Source organism: Haliaeetus leucocephalus, unplaced genomic scaffold (genome assembly GCF_000737465.1).
Source record: "Haliaeetus leucocephalus isolate CR32 unplaced genomic scaffold, Haliaeetus_leucocephalus-4.0 Scaffold206, whole genome shotgun sequence".
Lineage (NCBI taxonomy): Eukaryota > Metazoa > Chordata > Aves > Accipitriformes > Accipitridae > Haliaeetus > Haliaeetus leucocephalus.
Genome location: NW_010972642.1, coordinates 9426514 through 9449395, shown reverse-complemented (window position 1 = coordinate 9449395; position 22882 = coordinate 9426514). Strand labels below are relative to the sequence as shown.

Below are 22882 nucleotides of genomic sequence, written 5' to 3'. Positions count from 1 at the left end.
TGCTCTAGCTCTGGGCTCTGAGTTCACTGGAAATACTGGTGGTCCTTTCTTCATGACGGGAAATGGTACTTTCTTTTGGAGTAAACCAAACTGGTGCTAATGACAGCTCTTTCAGAGATTTGAGTGCCAGGTCTCTTGCAGTCTTCACATGAACTTTATTTCAACAAAACTATTAAGTTTTCTCATCTGGCTTCTAGCATGACATTAAAGCTGGATACTTAAAAGTCTCTGTGTTTGGGATTCCTCTCCTGTTTTCCATGTCAATTACAATTATGTTGCTTTTGAGCAAGAGGTTGCCAGCAGGGAATACTGAGGAGTGCCAAATTAAATTTTAAATACATTTTGTTCTTTGTTCATGGTGAGAATTAGTTCTCCCCTAAGATTGCTGTGCTCAGCAAAATGAGATCAGGTTGCCTCTAAACTCTCTGTAACATCAGTGTAGTTGAGTTTTTAAGGCCATCTTAGTGGTAGCACTGTTGACATCTCCTTGAAGGCTGGTGTAGCATGAATGTCATGGGCCCTGGTTGGAGGAGGAAAAAAAAAAAAAAAAATGCTGGAGAAACCTTCCATCCAAGCAATCTCTAGTCCACCGTCTTGGTACCTGGCCACCTACTGGAGAGGTGTGTCTGGGAAATGGGGAGGTTGCTTATTTTTAACATATATATTTCTTATGGCCCTGCTTTCCAATAAACAATGCCAAAATGAGACAATGCAAATTATAGCAAAGTGAAAGGTAAATATGTGTGTAAGCCGTTGAAATCAGGCAGCTCTGAATGACTTTTGGCAATTGGCTCATAACTGATGCTTCACCACCAAGCAAATGTTTTTAATTCCTTTTTATATTTGAATATTTGCTTCTCAAATACAGATTTTGGGTTCATTAGCATGCTATGGATAGCCTCTAGCTGTGTGTGCAAGTCCTATCTCTCTGCCCATTTTGCATTTCAGGCAATTAGCTTAATTTATATTAGAAAGAGACGTTAATTGGCGGGGAAGGAAAAGGTAGGTAGCAACATGCCAATGACAATTAAGATAATAAATCACATATTACCTATATAAGTTTTCATGGAAGAAGCTCTTTTCGGATGTCAGGTAAGCCTAATAAGAATTTGAACCCTTGCAAGGTGGACAGCGTAGCATTCCCTACTTCATATGAATGGGTAAGCTGAAATACAAAGTACATGTTATGTTTAGTTTTACACAATAAATCACCGCCAGAGGTCAGGAAAGAAGAGAGAAGTTCCAGGCCCATCAGGAGCCTCAATTCTCTGACAGGTTTCTAGAAGATGAGCAATAATTTCTGAATTTTCTGTGGCAAAACTCATCTGTAACATCAGCGATGTAGATCAGGGACTTGGTACACAGGCTGGAAAATAATTGTTAAAAGTCTTTGTATTCTCTCTGGAATGAAGATAATTGCCCATTCTGCCACTGGCTAATTATGTTTGACCTGCTTGTGTCTTGTGGCCCTGAAGCACAGCTTCCCAAAAATACTGTAGCTACACTTTAGATGGTGTTCCACTTTTTACGGTCTAACCGGCCTTTTTTTTCTCTCTCTCTCGTTAATCCCTAGAATGCAACAACAGCAACGTCGAATGTTCACAGCTGCCCTCCTGGCACTTGTTTTCATTCTGGCAGCTGTGAGTACCACCGAGGCTGGCAAAAAAGAGAAACCAGGTAAGGTCCGGTGTAATTCAGAGTTAATCCCCAACATAGATTGCATGTGTGGGAGAATGTCAAATGCCTCTGGTTTTGTTATAAAATTCAGGTCATTCGTTAACCTTTTGACATACAGGGTAGGGATTTGTGGCTGTGACATGTTGTTCTGTGTTGAATAGGAAAACAGAAAGTAGTTTCCATGAAAGCTGGCAGCTTAATAGCCCCAGAGACCAGAGTCCTTAGCTTATCACAGAGTGAGTATTGCAAGGCAGCTTAAAATTTGCTCTGGGAATAGGTTCATGCTTGACTTAAGGAGAACCAAACAGGAGTGATGAAACAGTAGTTATCATGTCGCTTGTTCAGTGTTGTATATGACAATGCTACGCCAATGCTGTGTGATGTGGAAATCCTCCGACAAAGAATTGAACTAACTCGCTGCTGCAGATAGACAGCCAGACATCCAGCGGTAATTGCTTTCTGTCACTGATGAACTCGGACCTCATTATAGGAGAGACAGGCCTGGGGTGGAAAATTCATATCTATCAAACCCAGTTTTGACGTTTTTTAGGGAACACATCTTTTGGTGTTTTTCTTAAGGTCTTATTATTTACAGGCTACTTACACACCAGTTAATATGACCTGTGAGTCTATCAGAATTAGTGTTCCCATTAAAAAAACAAAGGTGTTTCTAACCATTGTGGCTGTATGGAAATATGAGAAAATGTGAACATAAATATACAAGAGCTAGAAGGAAAATAATTTTATATAAGGTTATTTAAAGTTACTTGTGATGTTTTGGGGGCCTAACTAATTATTTTTGTGAACCTTTGGGTTTGATAACATTGCTGTCTTGTCTCATCAGACTTGATTTCATTTAGATCCTTATACCCATGATCATTACTTACACCTCTGACCAGCAAACCCACCTGTATTAACAGCATTTTGAGTACAGTTCTCCATGTAGTTTTTTCTTCCCCTTTGGAGTTTTGGTCATATTCTGACATAAAATGTGGCATGGTATACCACGTGAGAAGTTTGTATCCCACAGCTGTTCCCTGGAGGTGCTCAAATCCTCTGATACACAACGTCAACATGTACATTTCTGATCTGTATAGTGTGTAGTGCTTCAGTTGGGACTGAAAATATTTGCATGCCATCAGCTACTGGAGGCAGAGGAGTGTCCTTTCTGAGTGAGCCCTCCTGCATATTTTGGTCGGTGATCCCTGGGGGTTTCTAGATGATTCCTCATTTTGAAGATGAGAATCCACTTGAAAATAGCTAAGTGGAATAGTAGACATGGTAGTGGGACTGAATTTGAATAACGCACCTTGCTTTGGAGTCAAAGAGGCTGACCTGTCTCTGCAGAACTGCGAAGAGGATGCCAGACCTTTTGCTTTTGAAGCAATTGTTTTATGAATGTCTGCCTTATTCACCCTGTGACTGTGTAGTTAAGTTTAGGGAACTCCTCCATAGGCTCTGGGTACTGACCACTTCTCTTGCTTGGGTTTGGTTCCTTGTCTTCATCCAGAGAAAAAGGCGAAGAAGTCTGACTGTGGGGAATGGCAGTGGAGCGTCTGCGTGCCCACCAGTGGTGACTGTGGCCTGGGGACGCGTGAGGGCACTCGCACTGGAGCTGAGTGCAAACAAACCACCAAGACTCAGAAGTGTAAGATTCCCTGCAACTGGAAGAAGCAATTTGGAGGTAAGCATCGCTCTCTCAAGGGATTTGCTTTGGTTTTTACTTAGCTGTGGAGAAGGAAGCCTGTATTTTCTGCTTAGGTCTGCAAATGTCCTGGTGAAGGGGCTATTTCTGTATTTCATAGAATCATAGAATCATTTAGGTTGGAAAAGACCTTCAAGATCATTGAGTCCAACCACCAGCCATGCCCACTAAACCATGTTCTGAAATGCCTTGTGTACGCGCTTTTTGAATACATCCAGGGATGGTAACTCAACCACTTCCCTGGGCAGCCTGTTCCAATGCCTGACAGACCTTTCAGTAAATAAATTTTTCCTAATATCCAATCTAAACCTCCCCTGGCACAACTTGAGGTCATTTCCTCTCATCCTATCACTTGTTACTTGGGAGAAGAGACTGATACCCACCTTGCTACAACCTCCTTTCAGGGAGCTGTAGCGAGCGATAAGGTCTCCCCTCAGCCTTCTTTTCTCCAGGCTAAACAACCCCAGTTCCCTCAGCTGCTCTGCATAAGACTTGTGCTCTAGACCCTCCACCAGCTTCATTGCACTTCTTTGGAAACGCTCCAGCACCTCAAGGTCTTTCCTGTAGTGAGGGGCCCAAAGCTGAACACAGGACTCGAGGTGCGGCCTCACCAGTGCCGAGTACAGGGGACAATCACCTCCCTGCTCCTGCTGGCCACACTATTTCTGATACAGGCCAGGATGCCGTTGGCCTTCTTGGCCACCTGGGCACAGGCTGGCTCATATTCAGCCAGATGTCAACCAATACCCCCAGGTCCTTTTCCACCAGGCAGCTTTCCAGCCGCTCTTCCCCAAGCCTGTAGCGCTGCATGGGGTTGTTGTGACCCAAGTGCAGGACCCAGCACTGAGCGTTGTTGAAGCTCATACAATTGGCCTCGGCCCATCGATCCAGCCTGTCCAGATCCCTCTGCAGAACCTTCCTACCCTCAAGCAGATCAACCCTCCCTCCCAGCTTGGTGTCATCTGCAAACTTGCTGAGGGTGCACTCAATCCCTTCATCCAGATCATTGATAAAGATATTAAACAGAACCGGCCCTAATACTGAGCCCTGGGGAACACCACTTGTGACCTGCCGCCAACTGGATTTAACTCCATTCACCACAACCCTCTGGGCTTGTCCATCCAGCCAGTTTTTCACCCAGCTAAGAGTACACTCGTCTAAGCCATGAGACACCGGTTTCTCAAGGAGTTTGCCATGAGAGACCGTGTCAAAGGCCTTACTGAAGTCCAGGTAGACAATATCCACAGCCTTTCCCTCATCCACTAGGCGGGTCAGCTGGTCACAGAAGGAGATCAGGTTGGTCAGGCAGGACCTGCCTTTCATGAACTCATGCTGACTGGGCCTGATCACCTGGTTGTCCCTTTCAAGTTCATTGCTGCTAGAACATGTAAGGCATCAAAAGGCAGCTTCTTCAGAACAAAGCAGCTCCTCTGCAGAGAGTCCATGTAACCTACATACTGTTAACTCAGTGTTCCAGCAGTGTGTTTAAATCTTCTTTCCTGTGGTGTACAACCCTATTTATGGCAGCATGTAAGTGTCGTGTGTTCTCTCACAGCTGTGAATCTCTGTGATGGTTACTATAGGCTTTACGTGACCTCGCAATGTGCGATTTGCAGCGTGGAGCATAGGTGGCTACCAATGTGTGCATTGAAAGGAGTGAATGAATACCAGTGTATTTCATCTATATTTTTCGGTTCAGAAGGTTCATCTATAACAGTTCAGAAAGATATGTCAGATCTGTCCTGGACAAGATGTCTGTCAAGGACTCAGATCTGATTAGTCTTGCAAACTTGGCTTTTTTTCTAGTAAACTGCTTGTATGGGTTTGACATCATTGTGACCTTACCAAGGCAATCAGTGCAGCAGTTTCAGACTTGACAAGTTCATAGTTGCGCATACATTCTTGAAACTATTCACTCCTTATTTGGTAACCTTTGTCATTGCACAAATAGAAGAATCACCATATAGAATGTGAATGACGTTTCCCACTGCTGTTGTTTCTTTTTTTTTTTTTTTTTATTTTGTTGTCTGTCTTCATAGTTGTATGCATTTTCTTTTATGTGACAATAATATTCATGAAAAAGCAAGAGGATTCCATTTTAAAGGGTTTTTTTGGGGGGAAGACTGCAATTATCACTCCAAATTATCTTTAAATTTTTCTTGGGATTCCTTTCTTCAGTTGCATGATCCTTTTGTCTACAAGCACTGGCTGTCCATGATATCCTATCAGACTCATAACATTTTTGTTTTCACACTCAGTCATTCTGGTTTAACTATTGCCATTTATTTACTCATTGCAGCAGAGTGCAAATACCAGTTCCAGGCCTGGGGAGAATGTGACTTGAATACTGCCTTGAAGACTCGAACCGGGAACCTAAAGAGAGCCCTTCATAATGCTGACTGCCAGAAGACTGTCACAATCTCAAAGCCCTGTGGGAAGCTTACCAAACCCAAACCTCAAGGTAAATTCCATTTACTGAAGGCTGCACACCAGTTCATTTAAATCACTGGATTTGCGATGTCACATGTGCTTCAGTGGGAACTCAGTAGTACAGGAGATTGTACTTTTGTGGCCTTTCCTCAGTTCTGCACTGCTCCTGTCTCTCAGCGGTCAGGCAGACAATATTCCTGAGTTGTATAATTAGGGCAGTCTCACACACAAGAGGTAAGCTGAAGATCAGAGCTCCAATTTTAACCTTGGATGACCTGTACTGCTACCAGTTTGCTGATGTGACTTCCAGAGTACAGATGCTTTTCATAACTCACCTGTTGACAGGAACAGACCAATAATAACATGCAAAAATGTCTCCTGATAAAGACACCTTTTGTTTGGTATCAAATAATGACTAGTTGAAAAAAGGACTGCTTTCCTTCTGGACAGGTAGTATTGAAGGGATGTTCTGCTCACTGCATGCTGAAATATGTAGATATTCTGCACTCTTGGGGTTGTATATTCTTTATTCAAAGACAGCAGGAAGGAGAGTACAGAATATATACGTCTTATTTAAATGCAAGTGACAGTGTAATTCCTAGTACACAGAAAGGCATATGCCCTGCATTTATGTTTCCAGGTGTCCCTTAGACAAACTTATTTTCTTTCTGATCATTAAAGCCTTTTAATGTACTCTTTTGTTGGAGTAGCAGGTGTTATGTGTGTAGGATGATTTATAGTGGGAGCTAAAACTGTGAGATCTTGTTTGAGATACAGAAGTAATGTGTTTAAGTGGATTATACAAGCTATGCTACCCTGGCATTTGTTTGCTTAAAACCAGCTAGGTTTAACACATTCCAGGCTCTGAATACTTAGATAATTATAAAAATAAATGTGATTAGGAGTGACAGGTGCAATGGGGATGAACAATTTTCAAATTGTGGGTGGTGGTGCACCATTGATCTGAGGAGTACCTGCAGGTGGCCTGCTCTGCTTGTGCAACCACAGACATGTCTGATGAAGTTACAGACGCTTTCTCTGTGTGTGCATGCATCCATCTGCTTTGCAGTCAGTACAGCTGTAACTGGTCTTACTTGCACATCATGTGTGGAGTTATCTGATAAGTGCTGAGTCTAGAACCTGTGTAGATAATGACAAGCTGTGAAACAGAAAGGATACAACTAGATTTTCAGAGACCAGCTGACTTGGTTGAGTTGGCAGCAAGAAACACCTTCATTTGGGGATGGAAGTGACTGGGTGGGAATGCAGGAAGGGCTCTGAGCTGTGTGATTTTATTGCTTATTAGTTTTGGGGAAGGGATTTTTTTTTGTTGGGGGTGTTTTTTTTTTTTTTTTTTTAAGTTTCCATGCCTAACTGGCATTTGGGAGTTTATTGAATGAAGCTTCCTATTGTGCTGCCAGAAGGTCTCTGCCGCTCGAGCCACTAGTACTCCTCTGCCTTGTTCTGCTCCCGCTGAGTCAATATATTCTATCAATGGCTGTCAGAAGAGGGGAGAAGGAGACAAAGCAGAGCATTGATGCAGCATCGTTTTGTGAGAGCAATGCTGTTGGGTGGTATAGGGTCGTTTTCAAGCTATAGTTTTAAAGGCAGAGCTGAACTGGAGTTAACTTTAACAGATTCTATATATGAGTGAGTTATAACTGAAACTGAAACTCAGGTTGGGACTGACTGCAGCAAACATAGTTATGTGGTTTGACTTAATTAGGAAACCTGACTTCATTTGATTTGAAGGAATGCAAAAGGAGAAATAGGTACAAACTTAGGTTTGTGATCATAATAACTGTGGGCAGAAATTCTGCTCTCCTGATTTACGTTAGAAATCTCACAGCATCTTCCTGCATGCCACCTGCTCGTTCATCTGCTGTTGGCATTAGTAGAAGCAACACACATGGAAGTCATGCTTGCAGCCTGCCTGGGCCCTGAGCTAAAGATAAGAAGTCCATATTGCAGATCTGTGGGTATAACTACATGGGAGCTACACCGGACAGTGTGTTGGCAGCAGTAGGAGGAACTAGAGTAAGAAATCAGGTCAAGAAGATTAGTCCTGTGTGAAATGTTGTGCCCTACTGAACTTTATTTCTGAATTAAATATCTGAGTGCTGACACGTTAGCTGGAATAAGAATATTTGTTTTCTTCCTGAGGTGAAGGAAATTAAAGGTTGGAGGTAAGTCCCCACCCACATCTAGATAAAGGAAAAATAAAGCTGTATGCAATCTGTAGTTAGAATAGGACTCAATTTAATTCTTTGGAGATGAGAAGTAAGATCTAGATTATTGTCTGAGCACTTGGAACAGACTGCAGGCTCTCTTTTCACATATAGCTTTGCATCAATAGCTCAAGACTACAAGAGAAAAAGCATATGATACATTAGTTGGAAGCAGCAATTTTTTCTGAAGCACAGTGTTGCATAAGGTCTGTATTGATATGCAGCTAGACCTGTAAATGCTGATCCAGTGCCGTCGGTTCTTACTGTGATTGCCTGGAGTAGCAGGGCAGTGGCTCTCTGGCATTTGGGAGCTCTGGCAGCAGAATAGTAAGTGAGGAGCTTATTGACTACAGGAGTCCGTCCTACTGCTAAATGGTTACCTTTCCGTCTGGTGTGTGCTTCAAGAGCTGCATCACTGAATACATCTCTGACAGCGATTGGTTGGGAGTACCAAAAGCAGATGTGAACTGACTGAGAATAGTGCACTGAAAAATACTAGTATATTCAGAAAAAGGGCTGTTTTCATGATTTTCTTGATTAACCCTCTTCCTGTGCGCTGAAATTTTCCTTCTGTTAGGTGGTGTTTGTAACCTCTCTATTCCATCACTTTTCCTTTTGATTTCATATTGTAAATGGGGTGAGTAAAGGCCCCTATTTAGCTTCTCCGATCAATTGTAGTTTTATATATCTTCTGTTACTTTTTGTCACTTGCCATCTTTTAAGGCTAAAACCTCTGACTTAAATATTTTGTTGTATAACAATTTATCCACGACAAGAATACTCTCTGCTGGACTTACCTAGATTCCTTCTATTATTACAAAATCGTTTTTGAGATTAAGAGTCTGGACTGTATACAGTATTCCAAGCATGTCCTCTACAGATTTGTGTTGAAAAAGAAAAGATCATTGTAATACTTCCTTTATTGTTCATTACAGCCACTAAATAACCTAAATATGTTTTTCTTTTGATCTCTGTTTGCATGTGGAGTAGATATCTTTATCTGACACCTTCACAATTCTCCCTAACTCTTAAATTTTTTGAAGAAGTTAAGTAATCCAGTTAGTTAAGAACCCAAGAAGGTGTGTCGGTAAAACAGATTATTTCATCTAGGCTTGCCCAATGAAGTATTGTGTATTGGGTTTCATGTGACATATTTGCTTAGTGTGACTTGGTGTCTGAAATTCCTCCTTACCTTCTCTGTTCTTTGAGAAAAATGCAAATAAATTGATGTTATCTGTAACTGCTGCTCTCCTGTTGCTTATCCACCTTTCCAGCTCATGGACATGCAGCAACTTTGCTGATAGGATGAATTCTGTGTCTCTCCCCTCCTCTCACCTAACTTTTTCAAAGATGACTACTGTTTCATAGGCGTTTGATCTATGCTTAACAGAAAGGAAAATTATACCTGCAGAAAAATCCCAACGGTTATCATTTTGCAGATTTGCTGATAAAAGTATATTTTGGTTTTCCAGGAACTTCTATGAGCTGTGGCAAAACTTCTGCTAAATTAAACCAGAAGATACTAATTAACTTTGGGAATCAATGCCTGTCTCATAAACTGGTGATCTAAGTGTTCTTATGGATTTGTTTTATCATTAGTCAGCATTCATGGAAAAGCCTTAAAATCTCTTTGAAGCACTCTCATTATTTTGGAAACTAACAAAAAAAATAATTGTATTTTTTCCTTATTAGCAACTGCTCCGTCTCAGTATTTTTTCTTCTGAGCAGCTGACTCTAAGTATGAATTGTAGTCTGTGACATTTGGTCATTTTGGATCTCACTGCTTGCAAGAGGAGAATTATTAGAGAAACTCTGCTGTGTAATAAATTTAAGGGGGAGAGCAGATGATGAATCAAGAATTTGAATTTTATCTGAATTTCTAATGAGCTCTTTTCTCCATAGCTTTGCTGAGGTGTTCTCAGACTGGAAGACAATAGGTTGGTCCTGGGCTGCTGTGCTAAAGTGTAGTTAACACAGGATGAAAACTGTCGTTCATTCTTGAATATTGTCTATTTGGACAGAGAGTTTGTCAGCAACATGACAGTGATATCCCAGACACCATGGTTTGTGTATTTAGTACACAAATGAGGTCATGAGAAAGCCTGTCACAAAGGCTGGAAAGGATGAAAGGATAATTTTTATCACAAAATCCCAGTGGAGGCAGCCACCTCTCCTCTGGCACACACAATTGCATATTCTAATCAGTGTCTGCAAGGCTAGGATATGTTCAAGGTCTCCCTAAACTATCTTGACAGATGTGAAAGACTCAGGCACTTCTGTCGAGTGGCTGCTCTAATGGCCAACTTGCACTGAAGAGCAGAAAACGCTTCCGACATAGTCCATCTGGCCTACTTCACGGCCACCCAAACTTGATTGATGGTTGTTCGGGTTCCAGCCAGCCAGAAAGTAAAAGAATGGGGTATTGTCAGGATTCAGGAAACATTTTGCTTTAACCGCTGAGAGAGGAGGCATTTATTTTTATTGAGCTGGGTTGCCTGATAGGCTTTATTTCTTTTTTCACTCTTTCCGTCACTCTCATTCTTCCTCTCTCTCTCTCCATAACTCTTGTACTTTTAGCTATTTATTCTTCTGATTAAGATAAAATTAAATAGAATAGGCAGTCTGCCTGTTCTTTCTGCAATGTAACCTTCATTTTTTGAATTATGCTCCTTTCTGGTAACTTTTTCACCCGGCTTGCTTTAGTTCTTTTTAATAAATCTCCCTTTCCAACTTTTTATCAATTTTACAGTATATCTGATCTATGAGTTACTTTATCCTGGCTCAGCTCAGTCCTTGCACGTAGGAAAACAATTCCAACGAAGGTTGGCAAACATTAACACTGCTTACACCACTGTTGTCTTTAATTGAGGTGGCGTCCACAGATCACATCCTCCAATACGCAGTGTTTGGAAAGGTTTCTCACATGGAGGCAAGACCTACCCGAGTTGTTAATGGCTGTAATCTCTTTCCTGTAATGCAGATCAGGTGTAGCATTTGAAGGTCTAGCAAAGTGTCAGTGCAGTTCCCTGTGTTTGGCACGGTGTGCGTGCTACTGCAGTGGAGGAAAGACTGCGGTCTGTGTGTTTTTAATAATTTCATATTGTTTGAAGAGCTTTACTTAAAAGTTTAGTGAAATATAAATCATCTGCACTACATTGTTTCTTTCATCTAGCAATCTTTACAGGCAGCAATTAGCTAATCCTACTATCACTCCTTGGAGCTGAGGAAGTACAATTTAAAGAAAAGTAGTAATTGAAAGTCGGAAAGTCAGAAAATTATTTTCCAGGTTGACACAGTGTCAGTGGCAGGTCCAGGCACTCAGCTAGGTGCTGTTGACTCTTGGCTTCATGCTCTGACTAGTAGCTACTGCTCCCATTTACCCTAGTCTGCAATTACAATTATCAGAATGTGATGATTTACTTCAAGGAGAGTGCCTGCACTGCAATCTTTAATTAGGGTCTTTGGTTTTGATGTTACTAATCTCAGTGGACTTAAGGCAGTGTTTGACACTGACTTACCTTGTGTCTTCTTAGGGAGCTTAGTGTCAAAACAAAAAGCTGGACTTTTGTTAACGAGCAGGTATATCCCTGTCCTTACTTTGGTGCCAGGAGCAGAAAACAACAGCACTACAGTGACAGCCTTGATTTCTACGTGCAAAGAAGACATCTTACTCACAGTGCACTGCCAGGACAGACTGACTGCACTTTGGCAGGATGACTTGACTGCTGGTGGTTGCAAGGAGCTGACAGTGATGTTGCCTGAACGAATTGCTCTCCTGATAACGCACCTATTCATTGCTCGGACAAACTAGGTGCTGCACTGACGAAAAGGACCACCTGCAGCCCGCTCCATTTTGCGTGTTGGACAATCTGCTTTTTCTGGGGTGCCCTCCCTCAACTTTGCCTTTGTGCAGCAATAAAATGTCTGCTTCTAAAGAGTAGCTGGAGGGGACACGGGGAGAAGAAGTGACTTGTTCCTACTACGATTTTCTTTTGTTTGAAAGATGCCGGTGTCTCCTGTTTTGGCATCACACTCGTGCTGTATCTCCCTCTTCAGGTTTCAGAATTCCCCATCTTTAATGTAACTCATTAGTCGTGCAGGCATGCAGCTAGCGTAATAATTAGTATTACAGGAGGCATAATAATAGGATCTGCTCAAACTAATTAGATATAAAAATGAGGGATTTTCTCGTATTAGGAAACAGCTGTGATAGTTAAACAAAAACCTGAAAGGCAAAATGGGGAGGTTTTTCTCTTGGTCTAAAGGATGAGGCAGGTTTATTGAAGAATGGCCTCTGGCACTGACCAGGAGCCTGCAGTGAAATACAGTGATCTGAGCTCTGCGGGGCAGACACTGGCAGTGGGTGCCCGGTGGGAACAGCATAGCTGGCTGTTATTATTGTTGCTGTCGTCATGATTATTTGTATTGCATGAGCGCCCAGAGGCCCCAGCTGAAAAAGAGTGCCATTGTACTAAGCACTGCATAAACATTGTGAGAGACAGTTCTGTCATGAATAATTTATGCCTTATGGAGCTGAGAAATGTGAAAACCAAGAGAAGAAACAGTGGTCCAGAGGGGTGAGACTGGGTACTAAAGCTTGGTTGTGTTTCCCTGTGCCCCTTGCTAGTCTGAGGACAAGGCTTGTTATTTCAAGATGAAGTAAAACTCACTGGAAACTTTAGGCTCTGAGACACATCTCTGTGATTTGGCTCCTGCTGCCATTAACATGAGGAAATAAGGTTTTTCTCCATTTAAGTGGGAACAAGAGTAAGCCATATAAGAAAAATAAGCACAATGATGGTTACAGTGTGGACCAGCCTCAAGCTGCTAGTAAGGTGCCAGTGCAGTCCATAACTAATAAAGTTTGGATGGCTTTAATGGTGTTTTTTCTGCTTCCATTTCCTTATGTTTCTTGGAGGCTTTGCACTGTATTCTTCCTTGAGACTGCTTTTGTACCTTTGAAAAATTACACTGTTTGGATAAATAATTTGAATGTATCATCAGATCATAACATAATATCAATCTGACTGACACAGCCCTTATTCCAGGGAGCACGAAGTGCTTGTAGGAGAGGGAGAAAGAATTTTGTCTTTTAAAATAAGTATTTTTCAGTTTTTAGTTGTCCTGCAGCTTTTACAGGTGTGTTTCAAAAGAAAAGGTTGGGAATTTTCATGGACAACCTAGACCTCCATGTTTTCTCACCCCCTGGTTTGTATTTCAGATTATTTTTTTTTCTGTGCTGGCGCAAAAGATGAAAAACTGGATGTGACAAATGTTCTTGTTTAACCCTCTTGTGCCTGCAGGAGTTTCTTCTAGGGTTTAATACAGATTTTTGTGGGTGAAAGTTTAAATAGCCTCGTGTGTGCCAATTCTGTTACATGCTCATTGTCTCACTTTCCTGGCTTGCAAGAGCAGTCCAGCCTCCTTGGCATTAGTCAGTGCCCTTGAGCCATGAAAATGCCTGAAGCTGTGGGACTGCTGTGATAAAGGATATGCCATCAGCAAATGTTTACACTCATTACTGTTCCCAGCAGTGAAACAGAGAGAAAGCTCTGTTCCTTCCTTTCTGTCCTTTCCTTTCCTTTTCTACTTCTTCACTTCCCTTCCTTTCAAGCTTTTTTCCTCCTTCTTTATCCCTCCATCTCATTTTCCATGTCACTATCTCTCTATCTTTTCTTCTATCTGTGCTTACTGTGAGAGTTTTGCAGGCAACTTTTCAGAGTGTGGAGTACTGAGGGTAGATCCCTTCTGGGGCACGTGCAGAAAGCACAACTGAGAAATGCGTGTGCCTGGTTTTCAAAAACTAACTAAATAAAATAGGGTCTCTATTCACAGTTTATCACAAATAACTTTCTGCTAAAAAACTATTTATATATAATATATATATTTATATATGATATAGATCTTCGTTTGACATATAAACTGCCTCTGTGTGTGATCTTTTTGCTGTAGAGGTTCATGCCAAACTCCAAATGGATTATTAATACTTTTTGTTGTCAGCAGTCTCCTGCAGACATGTGAATGCAGAGAGTGATCTCTGAATGTATCAGTCTGTGCCTGCACCTGTCTTGCTGGCATTAAGAGGGATCTTCTGTACAGCATAGACAGAGGGCTGAAGAGCCAGCTGGGACTGGGTCCCTCTTGTGCTGAGCACAGAACATGACAAAGAACAGTAAGAAAGTCCACACCCTACAGAAGCAGCAGTACAAATGTACCAGAGGGAGATGCGAAGAAGCAAACAGAAGAGCAAAGTGAGCTACTTTGGGAAATCACTTTCCAGTTACCGGACCCCTTCAGCAGTCTCCAGTTGCAAAACAGGCTTTGCTTGAAAAGTTTATCCATTGCAATCTTCTGAATACTTACTCTTAAGACTAACATCTTAGATACATGTGACCCAGATGTAAAGAAAATGAGATGAAACTTTCCTCATCTTTGTCTTTGGGCCATTAGGCCATCTAGCAAAATCAGAAAATGTGTGTGTCTTTGTGGTCTTTTGTGTGCCTGTGCCTAGGCGATTTTGAAACTTTTTCTCCCGAATATTTGAATGAAGAAAATCACCAAAACAAAACCTTTCTGATGAAAATCCTCGGTTTCAAAAAATAACCTCTTTAAAAAAAACTCCCTGTAATTCGGTACTAGTTTAAGTAAGGATGTTAAAGGAAACATTTCTAACATCTTAGATCTGTATGTCAGGTTCAAGCAACGGCTTCTGACTGTTTAAGATTGTTTCAGAGCTTTGCAGCTAGTTTTAGAATAAATAGGATTAATTTTTCCCTGCATTTATTTCTTCTTGCAATTCCAATGAGAAAGAAAATGAGTGAAACTTTTTCCATGAGTGGCCCTTTGGCCCATTTCTTTGTCCGATATGTTAGTGTTTGTTACAGGCATAAATCTAGCTGTTCCCCATTCATAACACACATTGCGGCATGCCTTCCTGGGTTATACGGGGTAGCTCCACCCTTTAGGTTTGAATTGGGTCCATCTTGTGTTCAACTGGGAACGAATCCAGGTCTATCCAAAATGGAAATTTAGCAAAGTGAGAAGCACAACAAAACCTGCTGGATAGGACCGACTGGAAGAATGAAGAAATTGAGAAACGCTTACAGACAGCTAGAGAAAGTCATTAAACAGCAAAGAGCCTGAAGTATAGGGGGTATAATCAATTGTAATACATTAATGAAGTAAAAGTCACATCAAGGTCATAGATTCATTGGAGTCTTGCCTTCTACTGCTCTTTAGCTAGTGGATTATTGCTTTTTTTTTTTTTTTTCTATCCAGTAGAACTGTGTTGCTCAAAGAGGCTTTTCAGAAGAATTAATTTTGGAACTCAGTTGCTATTGTAATATAGTTTTTCCTTCTAAACCATTTGGAATACATGAATGCTGTATATAGTGCAGGAAAATAGGAGGAAAAGGAATTAGATGGCCATGAAAGGTTCTCTTTTTCTAGAAGCAGAAGAAATACTATATTTGAAGAGTATGTCAGAAATCAAGGGATTTGCTTCTGCAGTCGTGGAAATCACAAGATAGTACAGTTTCTCTTCCTAGAGAGCAGGGTGAACCTCTTTAGGGTAAGATTTTTTTTCACCAAGGGATAAAATCCTTGGCTTCATCAAAGTCAAGACAGCTCCCTTCCACTTGTCTTAGCATTTCAACCCCCAAATTCAGAAGTTCCTTGCACCCAATGGCACCATTGCCCTGCCCCACCACAGCAACCAGGTGCTTTGGAAAATTTGCCCCAATAAGAGGTAGAGAGCCCTTTAGAAAACTGCCTTCCTCTATACTCAGTGGGACTGAGTGCTGGTTCCTGGGAAAACTGTGTCCTGAAGACCTGGTATTGAAATTCTTCAGTCTAACCTTCCATCAGCACAGCTTTTGCTATTTCAAATGATTTATATTGCTTTTGGGGACACTGCTTGACTTTTATATGCAGGAGTTCAGCAGTGCCATGAGTGAATCGTTACCTTCTTTTCAACAAATGAAAATAAATGCCTGCAAATCTCGGCTTACAAAGCTTGGCTTCCGTTAAAATGTAATTACCTCCCTTTTGTGCCTTACACATTAAGAGTGGCTTCAAATGGTGTGTGGCTCCTGTTCAACATAATTACTTTCCTTCGCTGCTTGCATAGTAAGAATGAGGCTCCAGTATAAAGATGACTATTTAAAGAGGGCTGCTGCCATTCCAAATTGCATAAAGAAAGTTCTGCTTATCAAAGCGATTTGTTTACTCGGTAAGATTCTCGCTGGAATTTTTGTTACCAGTCATCATGGACCCACAGAAGAGGGTCCAGTGCTAATCCATGACCACTACACCTTTTAATCCTGTGCATAATTCTTAGGCATACAACTATTGATAGGGTTATTCAGGTGATGTATGATTAGGTAATCCAGTGTGTGTACATCGACACACTTCAGTCTTGCAGGGGGTATTGGTACAGCACTACGTGGGTGTTTTTATCTTGCTAGAAGTGCTCTGGGTTCCAGGGGAGAGCAGGATGGATGGGTGTGCAGTGCTTGGTTGCTGCACTCTGCCAAGTATTCTGAATTTGCTCTTTGCGTGTGCCCTGGTCCAAGATCCTGGCCTCCATCTGATCCAGAGCACTGCTAGGCAGCCTCTCACATGGGATAAGAGGGAAGGAGGAAAGTATGCGCTGTAAACCAGACACAAAAATTGAGGACTATTTACTCGGGGAAGGGAAGCATTGGCAGACCAAGTGATCAGGGTGACATGTATCCCAGTGTGGTTGTGTGAGCTGACCTGATAGTATGTCATAAAAGTTGAAATAGTAGTGTAGGGTGAGCAGAGATGAGGACAACAAAAGCCTGAATGACACAGATGCAAAGAGTATGTCGAGCAATAAGAAAACATGAACAAAGTACATCTTAAAGCAACTTTATACTTTGTTAGCCATGGACATACCGTAGTCTGTAGCCTGACCATAGTCAAAGCAGGTGGAGGATAGCTGTGAACAGACTTGTGCATGAAAGTATGAACAGCAAATATGGGAAATATTTGAGCAGTTTTCTTTTTCTCTTATATTACCACAGCTCTGGGGGTGCATGTTATTTCATGAAGCAAATGTGCTTTGCATCAATACATCTTACCTGTCCGAAAGATCAAGCTGTGGTGGTGTGAGTACCTTTAATATGAGAGGAGATACATCCCACACATGAGGGTTTTACTGTGCTGAGAACAAAGCAGAATCACTTGTCTTGGTAGGTAGACGGGTTTGGGAGTTTGGGTGATATGCAGATTATCACAAGGTAGACAATAGGGAGGAATTGAGCTTTTGCTAACAGGAGCAGATAGAGACCCAGAGGGGCCAAGTGCAAATGAATAAACAGTAGGTTGTCTGGTACCTCAAGTCAAGTGAGGATGGGGACCTGGTGTGACCACACGACTCCAGACCGAAACGTTCTCTTGGTGATGACTTCACCTGTACCATGAAGTAGAGTCCTTTTAGTAGTCTGCCCACATTCATATGTCTCCTTTGCTTCTAGTAAATTTAGTTGAAGTCTGCAGAGTACCTTTCTGCTTGTGCTGGGTCTAAATAGATTTTACAGATTCAAGTGCTGGTCTGATTGATAAAATGCTGCTGTTTCTTTCAGAGAAAGCAGTACTGGGGAAGAAGAGAGAGAGTGAGAGAAAGTGCAATCAATACAGAGTCCAGGAGGGTCAGTGATACAGAGGGAAAATTAGAGGAAGTGGAGGATGTGGGTGAAAGAGGATAGGAGGGGAGACAGAAAATTTGTAGGGGGAAAAAAGCTTTACCTGAAAGCAAATTAGATATTAACTTAATGAAAAATGACATTTTGGACCAACGGGCTGTAAGATAGCGCCAGATTCTGTGAATGGCTCCAGACTCTGGGCGTGCATACACACATGCACACACAAACAGACACACATAGAAAGGCAGGGGAAAAAAATAATAGTACATTTTCAAATGAAAACAAATTATTTCTTGTTTCAAATGATTATCATCCCTTTAAATGTTAAGCAGTGTTTTTAAGGGAAAGAGATTTTACAGCAGATTATGTGACTAAACATGAAATAGGCATTTTATCTTGTTTTGACTAAAGGATTATTTGAAACAAATTTTGTCTTGTTGAAAAAGATGAAGAAAAAAGATGTTGTTTTGAAACACTAACAAACAGGAAAAACAACTGTCAGAGAAATGTGATAACCTAAGTCTCCCTTCTGCTGAAGGTACCCTGGCCCTATCCATAGCTGAAAGATGTGAGTGCAGTTCCCTTGGCTTTAATGCAAGTAAGCTGGTTTTACCAGAGCTGATGATTGCTTGACTGTCAATGTTATGCGAACTGGTCAGAGAGAAAAGAATCGTATTCACAAAGAAGAGTACCACCTTAAGGGCCAAGTGCTTGTCTTCTCATTCACGGTGATATTTGTTCTTTAACCTGAGATGGTTTTTGTTGGTTTGTTTGGTTTTCATGGGTTTTGTTTGGGTTTTTGTGGGGGGTGGTGTTTTTTGAGAAGGAAGAAACAAAGGTAGGATTCAAAGGAAGAAAGTGAAATCTGGGTTAAGGCAAACATGGGTCTACTTGCTTGCTGTTTTGGTTCCAGGAAAGATGCTTCACAGAAACTCAGTTTCCGTCTCTCTCTAGTACTGTCTTTTGTGGTGGTATCCACGAGGATTTAGTCACGTTCCCAGTGAGAGTTGTTATTTCCCCCATTACAAGGTGACGTGTGATACAAGAGTACCTAATCCCCTTAATTCATATTCATTTTCTAGTCTCCTCTGAATTTCCTCTGCCTGTAGAACACCACACTACCCTATAGCACACTGAAAGTTACCACAGATGGTAATATAATGTATAAACTGTTACCTTCGCATCGTTCTCCTATTTACTGCAAATTAATCAGAGAAGCAGATGCTCCCTAGTCCCTTCCCTGTCGTATCAGTACCGGCTGGCTGGACAGGCCGTGCTCTAATGACTCCAGGCCAAACTTCAATTGCCTCTCAACTGTACATAGGTGTTTGTCCCATACAAAAGGGGAAGGGTTGGCAATGGAGAAGCTGAAGAAACAAGTGAGCTTTCTCACCACGCTCTGGAGTTGCTCTCATATTCAGAGAAAGCCAAAGACTAACAATGAAACAGAAAGGAAGCAAGGGAGGGGTGTGTGTGTGGGTAGTGTGTGCAAAGCTTTCTTCCAGCTCTCCACTGAGCCATGACCCGGTTTCTCCAGGAGCTGCCTGCTGTTTTCTTATTTTCAAAGCAAGTTCCTGAGACAATGCTTTGCATGCCAAACAGGGTCAGCTGTTCAGATAGGAAGGGCTCTGAACTGGACATGCACCCCCTCCTTTCCATCTTCTCTAGCGCCTCGACCGCTTCTCTTTTTGCTGCTTTTCCTTCTGTTTTCCCTTTCCTTGTCCAAAATGAGGAAACAAAATTAGTTCTTGCGGGCACAGAGAAAACAAGGGGAACTTTCAGGCATATGGGATGAAGTTTTTTGCAGTGACTGCTAGATGCTAATTTTTTATTGTTATTGTTGTCTTGACAGAATCCAAGAAGAAGAAAAAGGAAGGCAAGAAACAAGAGAAGATGCTGGATTAATGGAGCCAACTTGGGCAATGTGAGAAAAGGACATCAGCAAACACGATCAGTTAACAGTTTCATTTATACCTAGGCATTTTATCCTAAAATTATTTATAGCTTAATGGTACCATAGAAGGAAACAAACAAACAAACAGAAAAAAAAATACTTTTTTTATTACTTTAGTATTTTTAATGTATAACCCTAACAACAATTTTTAGAGGCCTGTAATAAGGACTCCAAACTCATTTAGAAAATTACGTCTATTGTATATTGAACAATGTAGAGGTTTTAAAAATATTTTTTTCTCAAGTCTTGCCATAGGTCTCAATCTGGTAATTACTCCATGCAAGCAGAACCTGAACCTGTGTGGAGCTCTGCTGAAGCCAGTGATGCCCTGTGTGAACATAGGAGTCTGGCTGGATGGAATTATATTTAAGATTGGGACCTTATATCTGGAAAAAAACCACACTTGTTTCTGAAGTTCTTATTACATCTGGATAACTGTATGAAATTATTCGTTTAAGGAAAGGATGGGGGCATTTTGTTCAGTATTTACAGGCATAGAATTTTTTTGGATGTGGTGAATGTTCATTCCAAAATGCCACCATCTCCAGGTAAAAACCAGTAGCACTCCTATCCTTGGCCATATTTTGGATGTTGGCAGTAAAAATTCTGAAATCTTTCTACCGCTGGACATAGAAGAGTCCTAATTTTTTGTGATTTTCTAGCAATGATTTTTCCAAGTGGAATGATAGCAAAACTTTCCATTTTTTAGCATATCACGCTGTGGATGGTAGTGTCCTCTGTTTTACCTATAAAAGCTGAAAAATGCTTTCTTTTATTTGTTTGTTTTGCCAGAAGGGAGAATATCCTTTTCACAAAAATCTAGTTGAAATTGTTGTGATTCTGCCTGACCCAACTCCCTTTTGTATCAGTGGGAATCTTCCTGTTGATTTTAATTGTAGCTGATTGAAAAATAGTATGTCTAGTGGGAAGTAACAAAAGAAATCTGTTTGGAAGCTGCCTGAGATAGTTCATATTTCTGACCAAAAAAAGGGACAATTTGTGGGACTTGAAACCAATTGGAATGAAATTAATTTTTGTTTCTCTGTTAGTAGAGCAGAAGGGAAATATAACACCAGTACCTTTTGCTTTCTTCCATTTTTTTATAAGCAAAAAGACCTTGCAAAAACTGTCAAAACAGTGCTGTAGGGTTTTTTTTTTTTTAGATGGTCTGGAGGGAAAACAAAAAGAAAAATTATAAACAGGTGGTTTTCAGTTTGTTCAATTTTCCCTATTTTAAATGGTAGTAAGTCCTGAGAAAAGTCACAAAGAAAAAAGATCTGACAAAAGGCTGGTCTGTCCCCAGGTGAAGGGTTATTTAACAAACTAAACAACCAGCAGACCAGACTTTCTAGAGGAAACATAAGGGATTTCAGTGCCCAAATTAATTTCAAAATCATTGCTTTTAAATTCTAAATCTTAAAATTCAACAGCAAGAAACAGGGTTTGTCGTTTGTGTAGGCTGCAGGCTTGCCTGCTGGTTGAGAGGACTGGTCTCCCTTGTACTGCTGCGGGTACCCACTGACTTCAGCGAAGCTGCAGCAGGGTGTGTTCGTCTGAGTAAATCACGTTGCTCTCTTGGGATTAGCCTGTAGACAAGCAGAGTCTTCTTCCAGACTAACATCACTCCCGTATTCTATACAAAAAATTTATAACAATTGCAGAGCTTGCCCTCTTTTTTCTCATATGGAGGGTATGGCTGATCTGAACTCACAGTGAGGCAAGTCCTTCTGTAGATGTTCCCAAACCCTTTGAAGCCAGCTAGCCAAGGCTGCACGTAGCTCAAGGTAGACTAGCCACACAATTATTTCCCAGACTCCTTGGGTGTGTTTTGCAGTCTGTGTTGATGTCCTTGTTACTTTGACTATGCTGTTAGACATACCTGAGCCAGTGGTATAGTTAAAAATGTCCGCAACATGTGGTGGATGTGCAATGACCAAATCCAAAATCATAACGGCTCATATTTGGGTGGTTCTGGGTGCTATTTGGGTTGTTCATGGTCTAATCAGGTCTACCTGTGCTTGTGCCTCAGACTAAGCTAACGGATTGGTAGGTCTGATTGAAAGCAAAGGGAGAAAGAAGCTTTTTCACTCACCAAAGGTTTATCTGTCTAAATGCTGCATCAGTTCACTTAAAGTGGTTCAGCTTTGAGTGCAAACACTGTTGCACCATTGTCTTACACTGGTTAATCTAGTCCATGTTTAGTAGGGAGCTGGCAGGAGTTGGGAATGATGCTGAGACCAACAGTTTGACTATTCTTTAGCAAACCTTAGATGTGACTTCTGATTTCCACCTCTGTGAGTAAGAAGAAAATAAATTCCCCTGTGTTTCCTCTGACACCTTATGGCCCTTATAATTAACTTCCCATCTGGCTTATTAAAGGAACATTCCTAATAGTTTTTGAAGGAGGTCAGTCAAGTTCCTGTGGTGGTGTAGGGCCTCCATGGAAAGAGTTTACAGAAAACAAGCAAACAAAAAAATACCATGTTAGGACCAGAAGAAAGCTCAGCAGTCCTGGTAGCAAAGGGCGTGAAATAGGAGAACACTTCCTCTGTACTACTCAGTCACATATGTTTGGATCTATATTGGCATCTTATTGTTGACAGTAATTGGAGTTGTATCTGTCATAGTTTATAAACAATGAAGAAAATTTCCAAGAAATCAGCAGAAAACATTCTGTGGAAACTCTGGCTGTGAAGGAGATGATATAAGTAATTCATGGCAGAACAGAGGAAGACTGAATAGAATCGGTCAGTCAAGTCAGCTCTGAAAGGATACCTGGTACCTAATAAGAGCAGTTTCTTCACTAGTGACATTATCAAGAAAGCAAGAGGCAAGTATCTGAACAAAACCTCTTCCCACCCTATCTTGCTCAGTTTCCACTTGAGTCATTCTGGATTTTCTCCTTATTTGCTTTCTAATCTGCTACCCTCCCTCCTTTGGGAGGGCAAGCTTGTCTGACAGTGCTGTGGGGGCGGCTACTTCAGATGAAATATGTGTTTTGCCCTCTTGGTGCTATCCTGTTACAATGGAAAATGACTTAGCATAGATGTTGCTTAGCTAGCTTAACCAACTGAAGCTTGTTTCATGAATGTCCCTCTCGAGAAGTGGTTTCCATCTTCATTTGCTACAGCTATGATATGGTATGGGGAGATGATCGAAATCCCCCAAATGACAGCCTTTTTCTGAGCACTCAAATCCCTTAGGAAAGAGAGGGGTGAGT

General features: G+C 41.3%; 1 protein-coding gene across 1 annotated transcript; it reads left to right on the top strand.

The window, feature by feature from the left end:
* Nucleotides 1–1582: 1582 nt before the first annotated feature.
* Nucleotides 1583–19745, top strand: PTN (pleiotrophin). The gene is made up of 4 exons (XM_010566251.1): nt 1583–1677; nt 3188–3361; nt 5682–5843; nt 19561–19745. Exons 1-4 carry the CDS (start codon nt 1596–1598, stop codon nt 19611–19613), a joined length of 471 nt encoding a protein of 156 aa, XP_010564553.1. The 5' UTR covers nt 1583–1595; the 3' UTR covers nt 19614–19745.
* The last annotated feature ends 3137 nt before the right edge of the window (nt 19746–22882 follow it).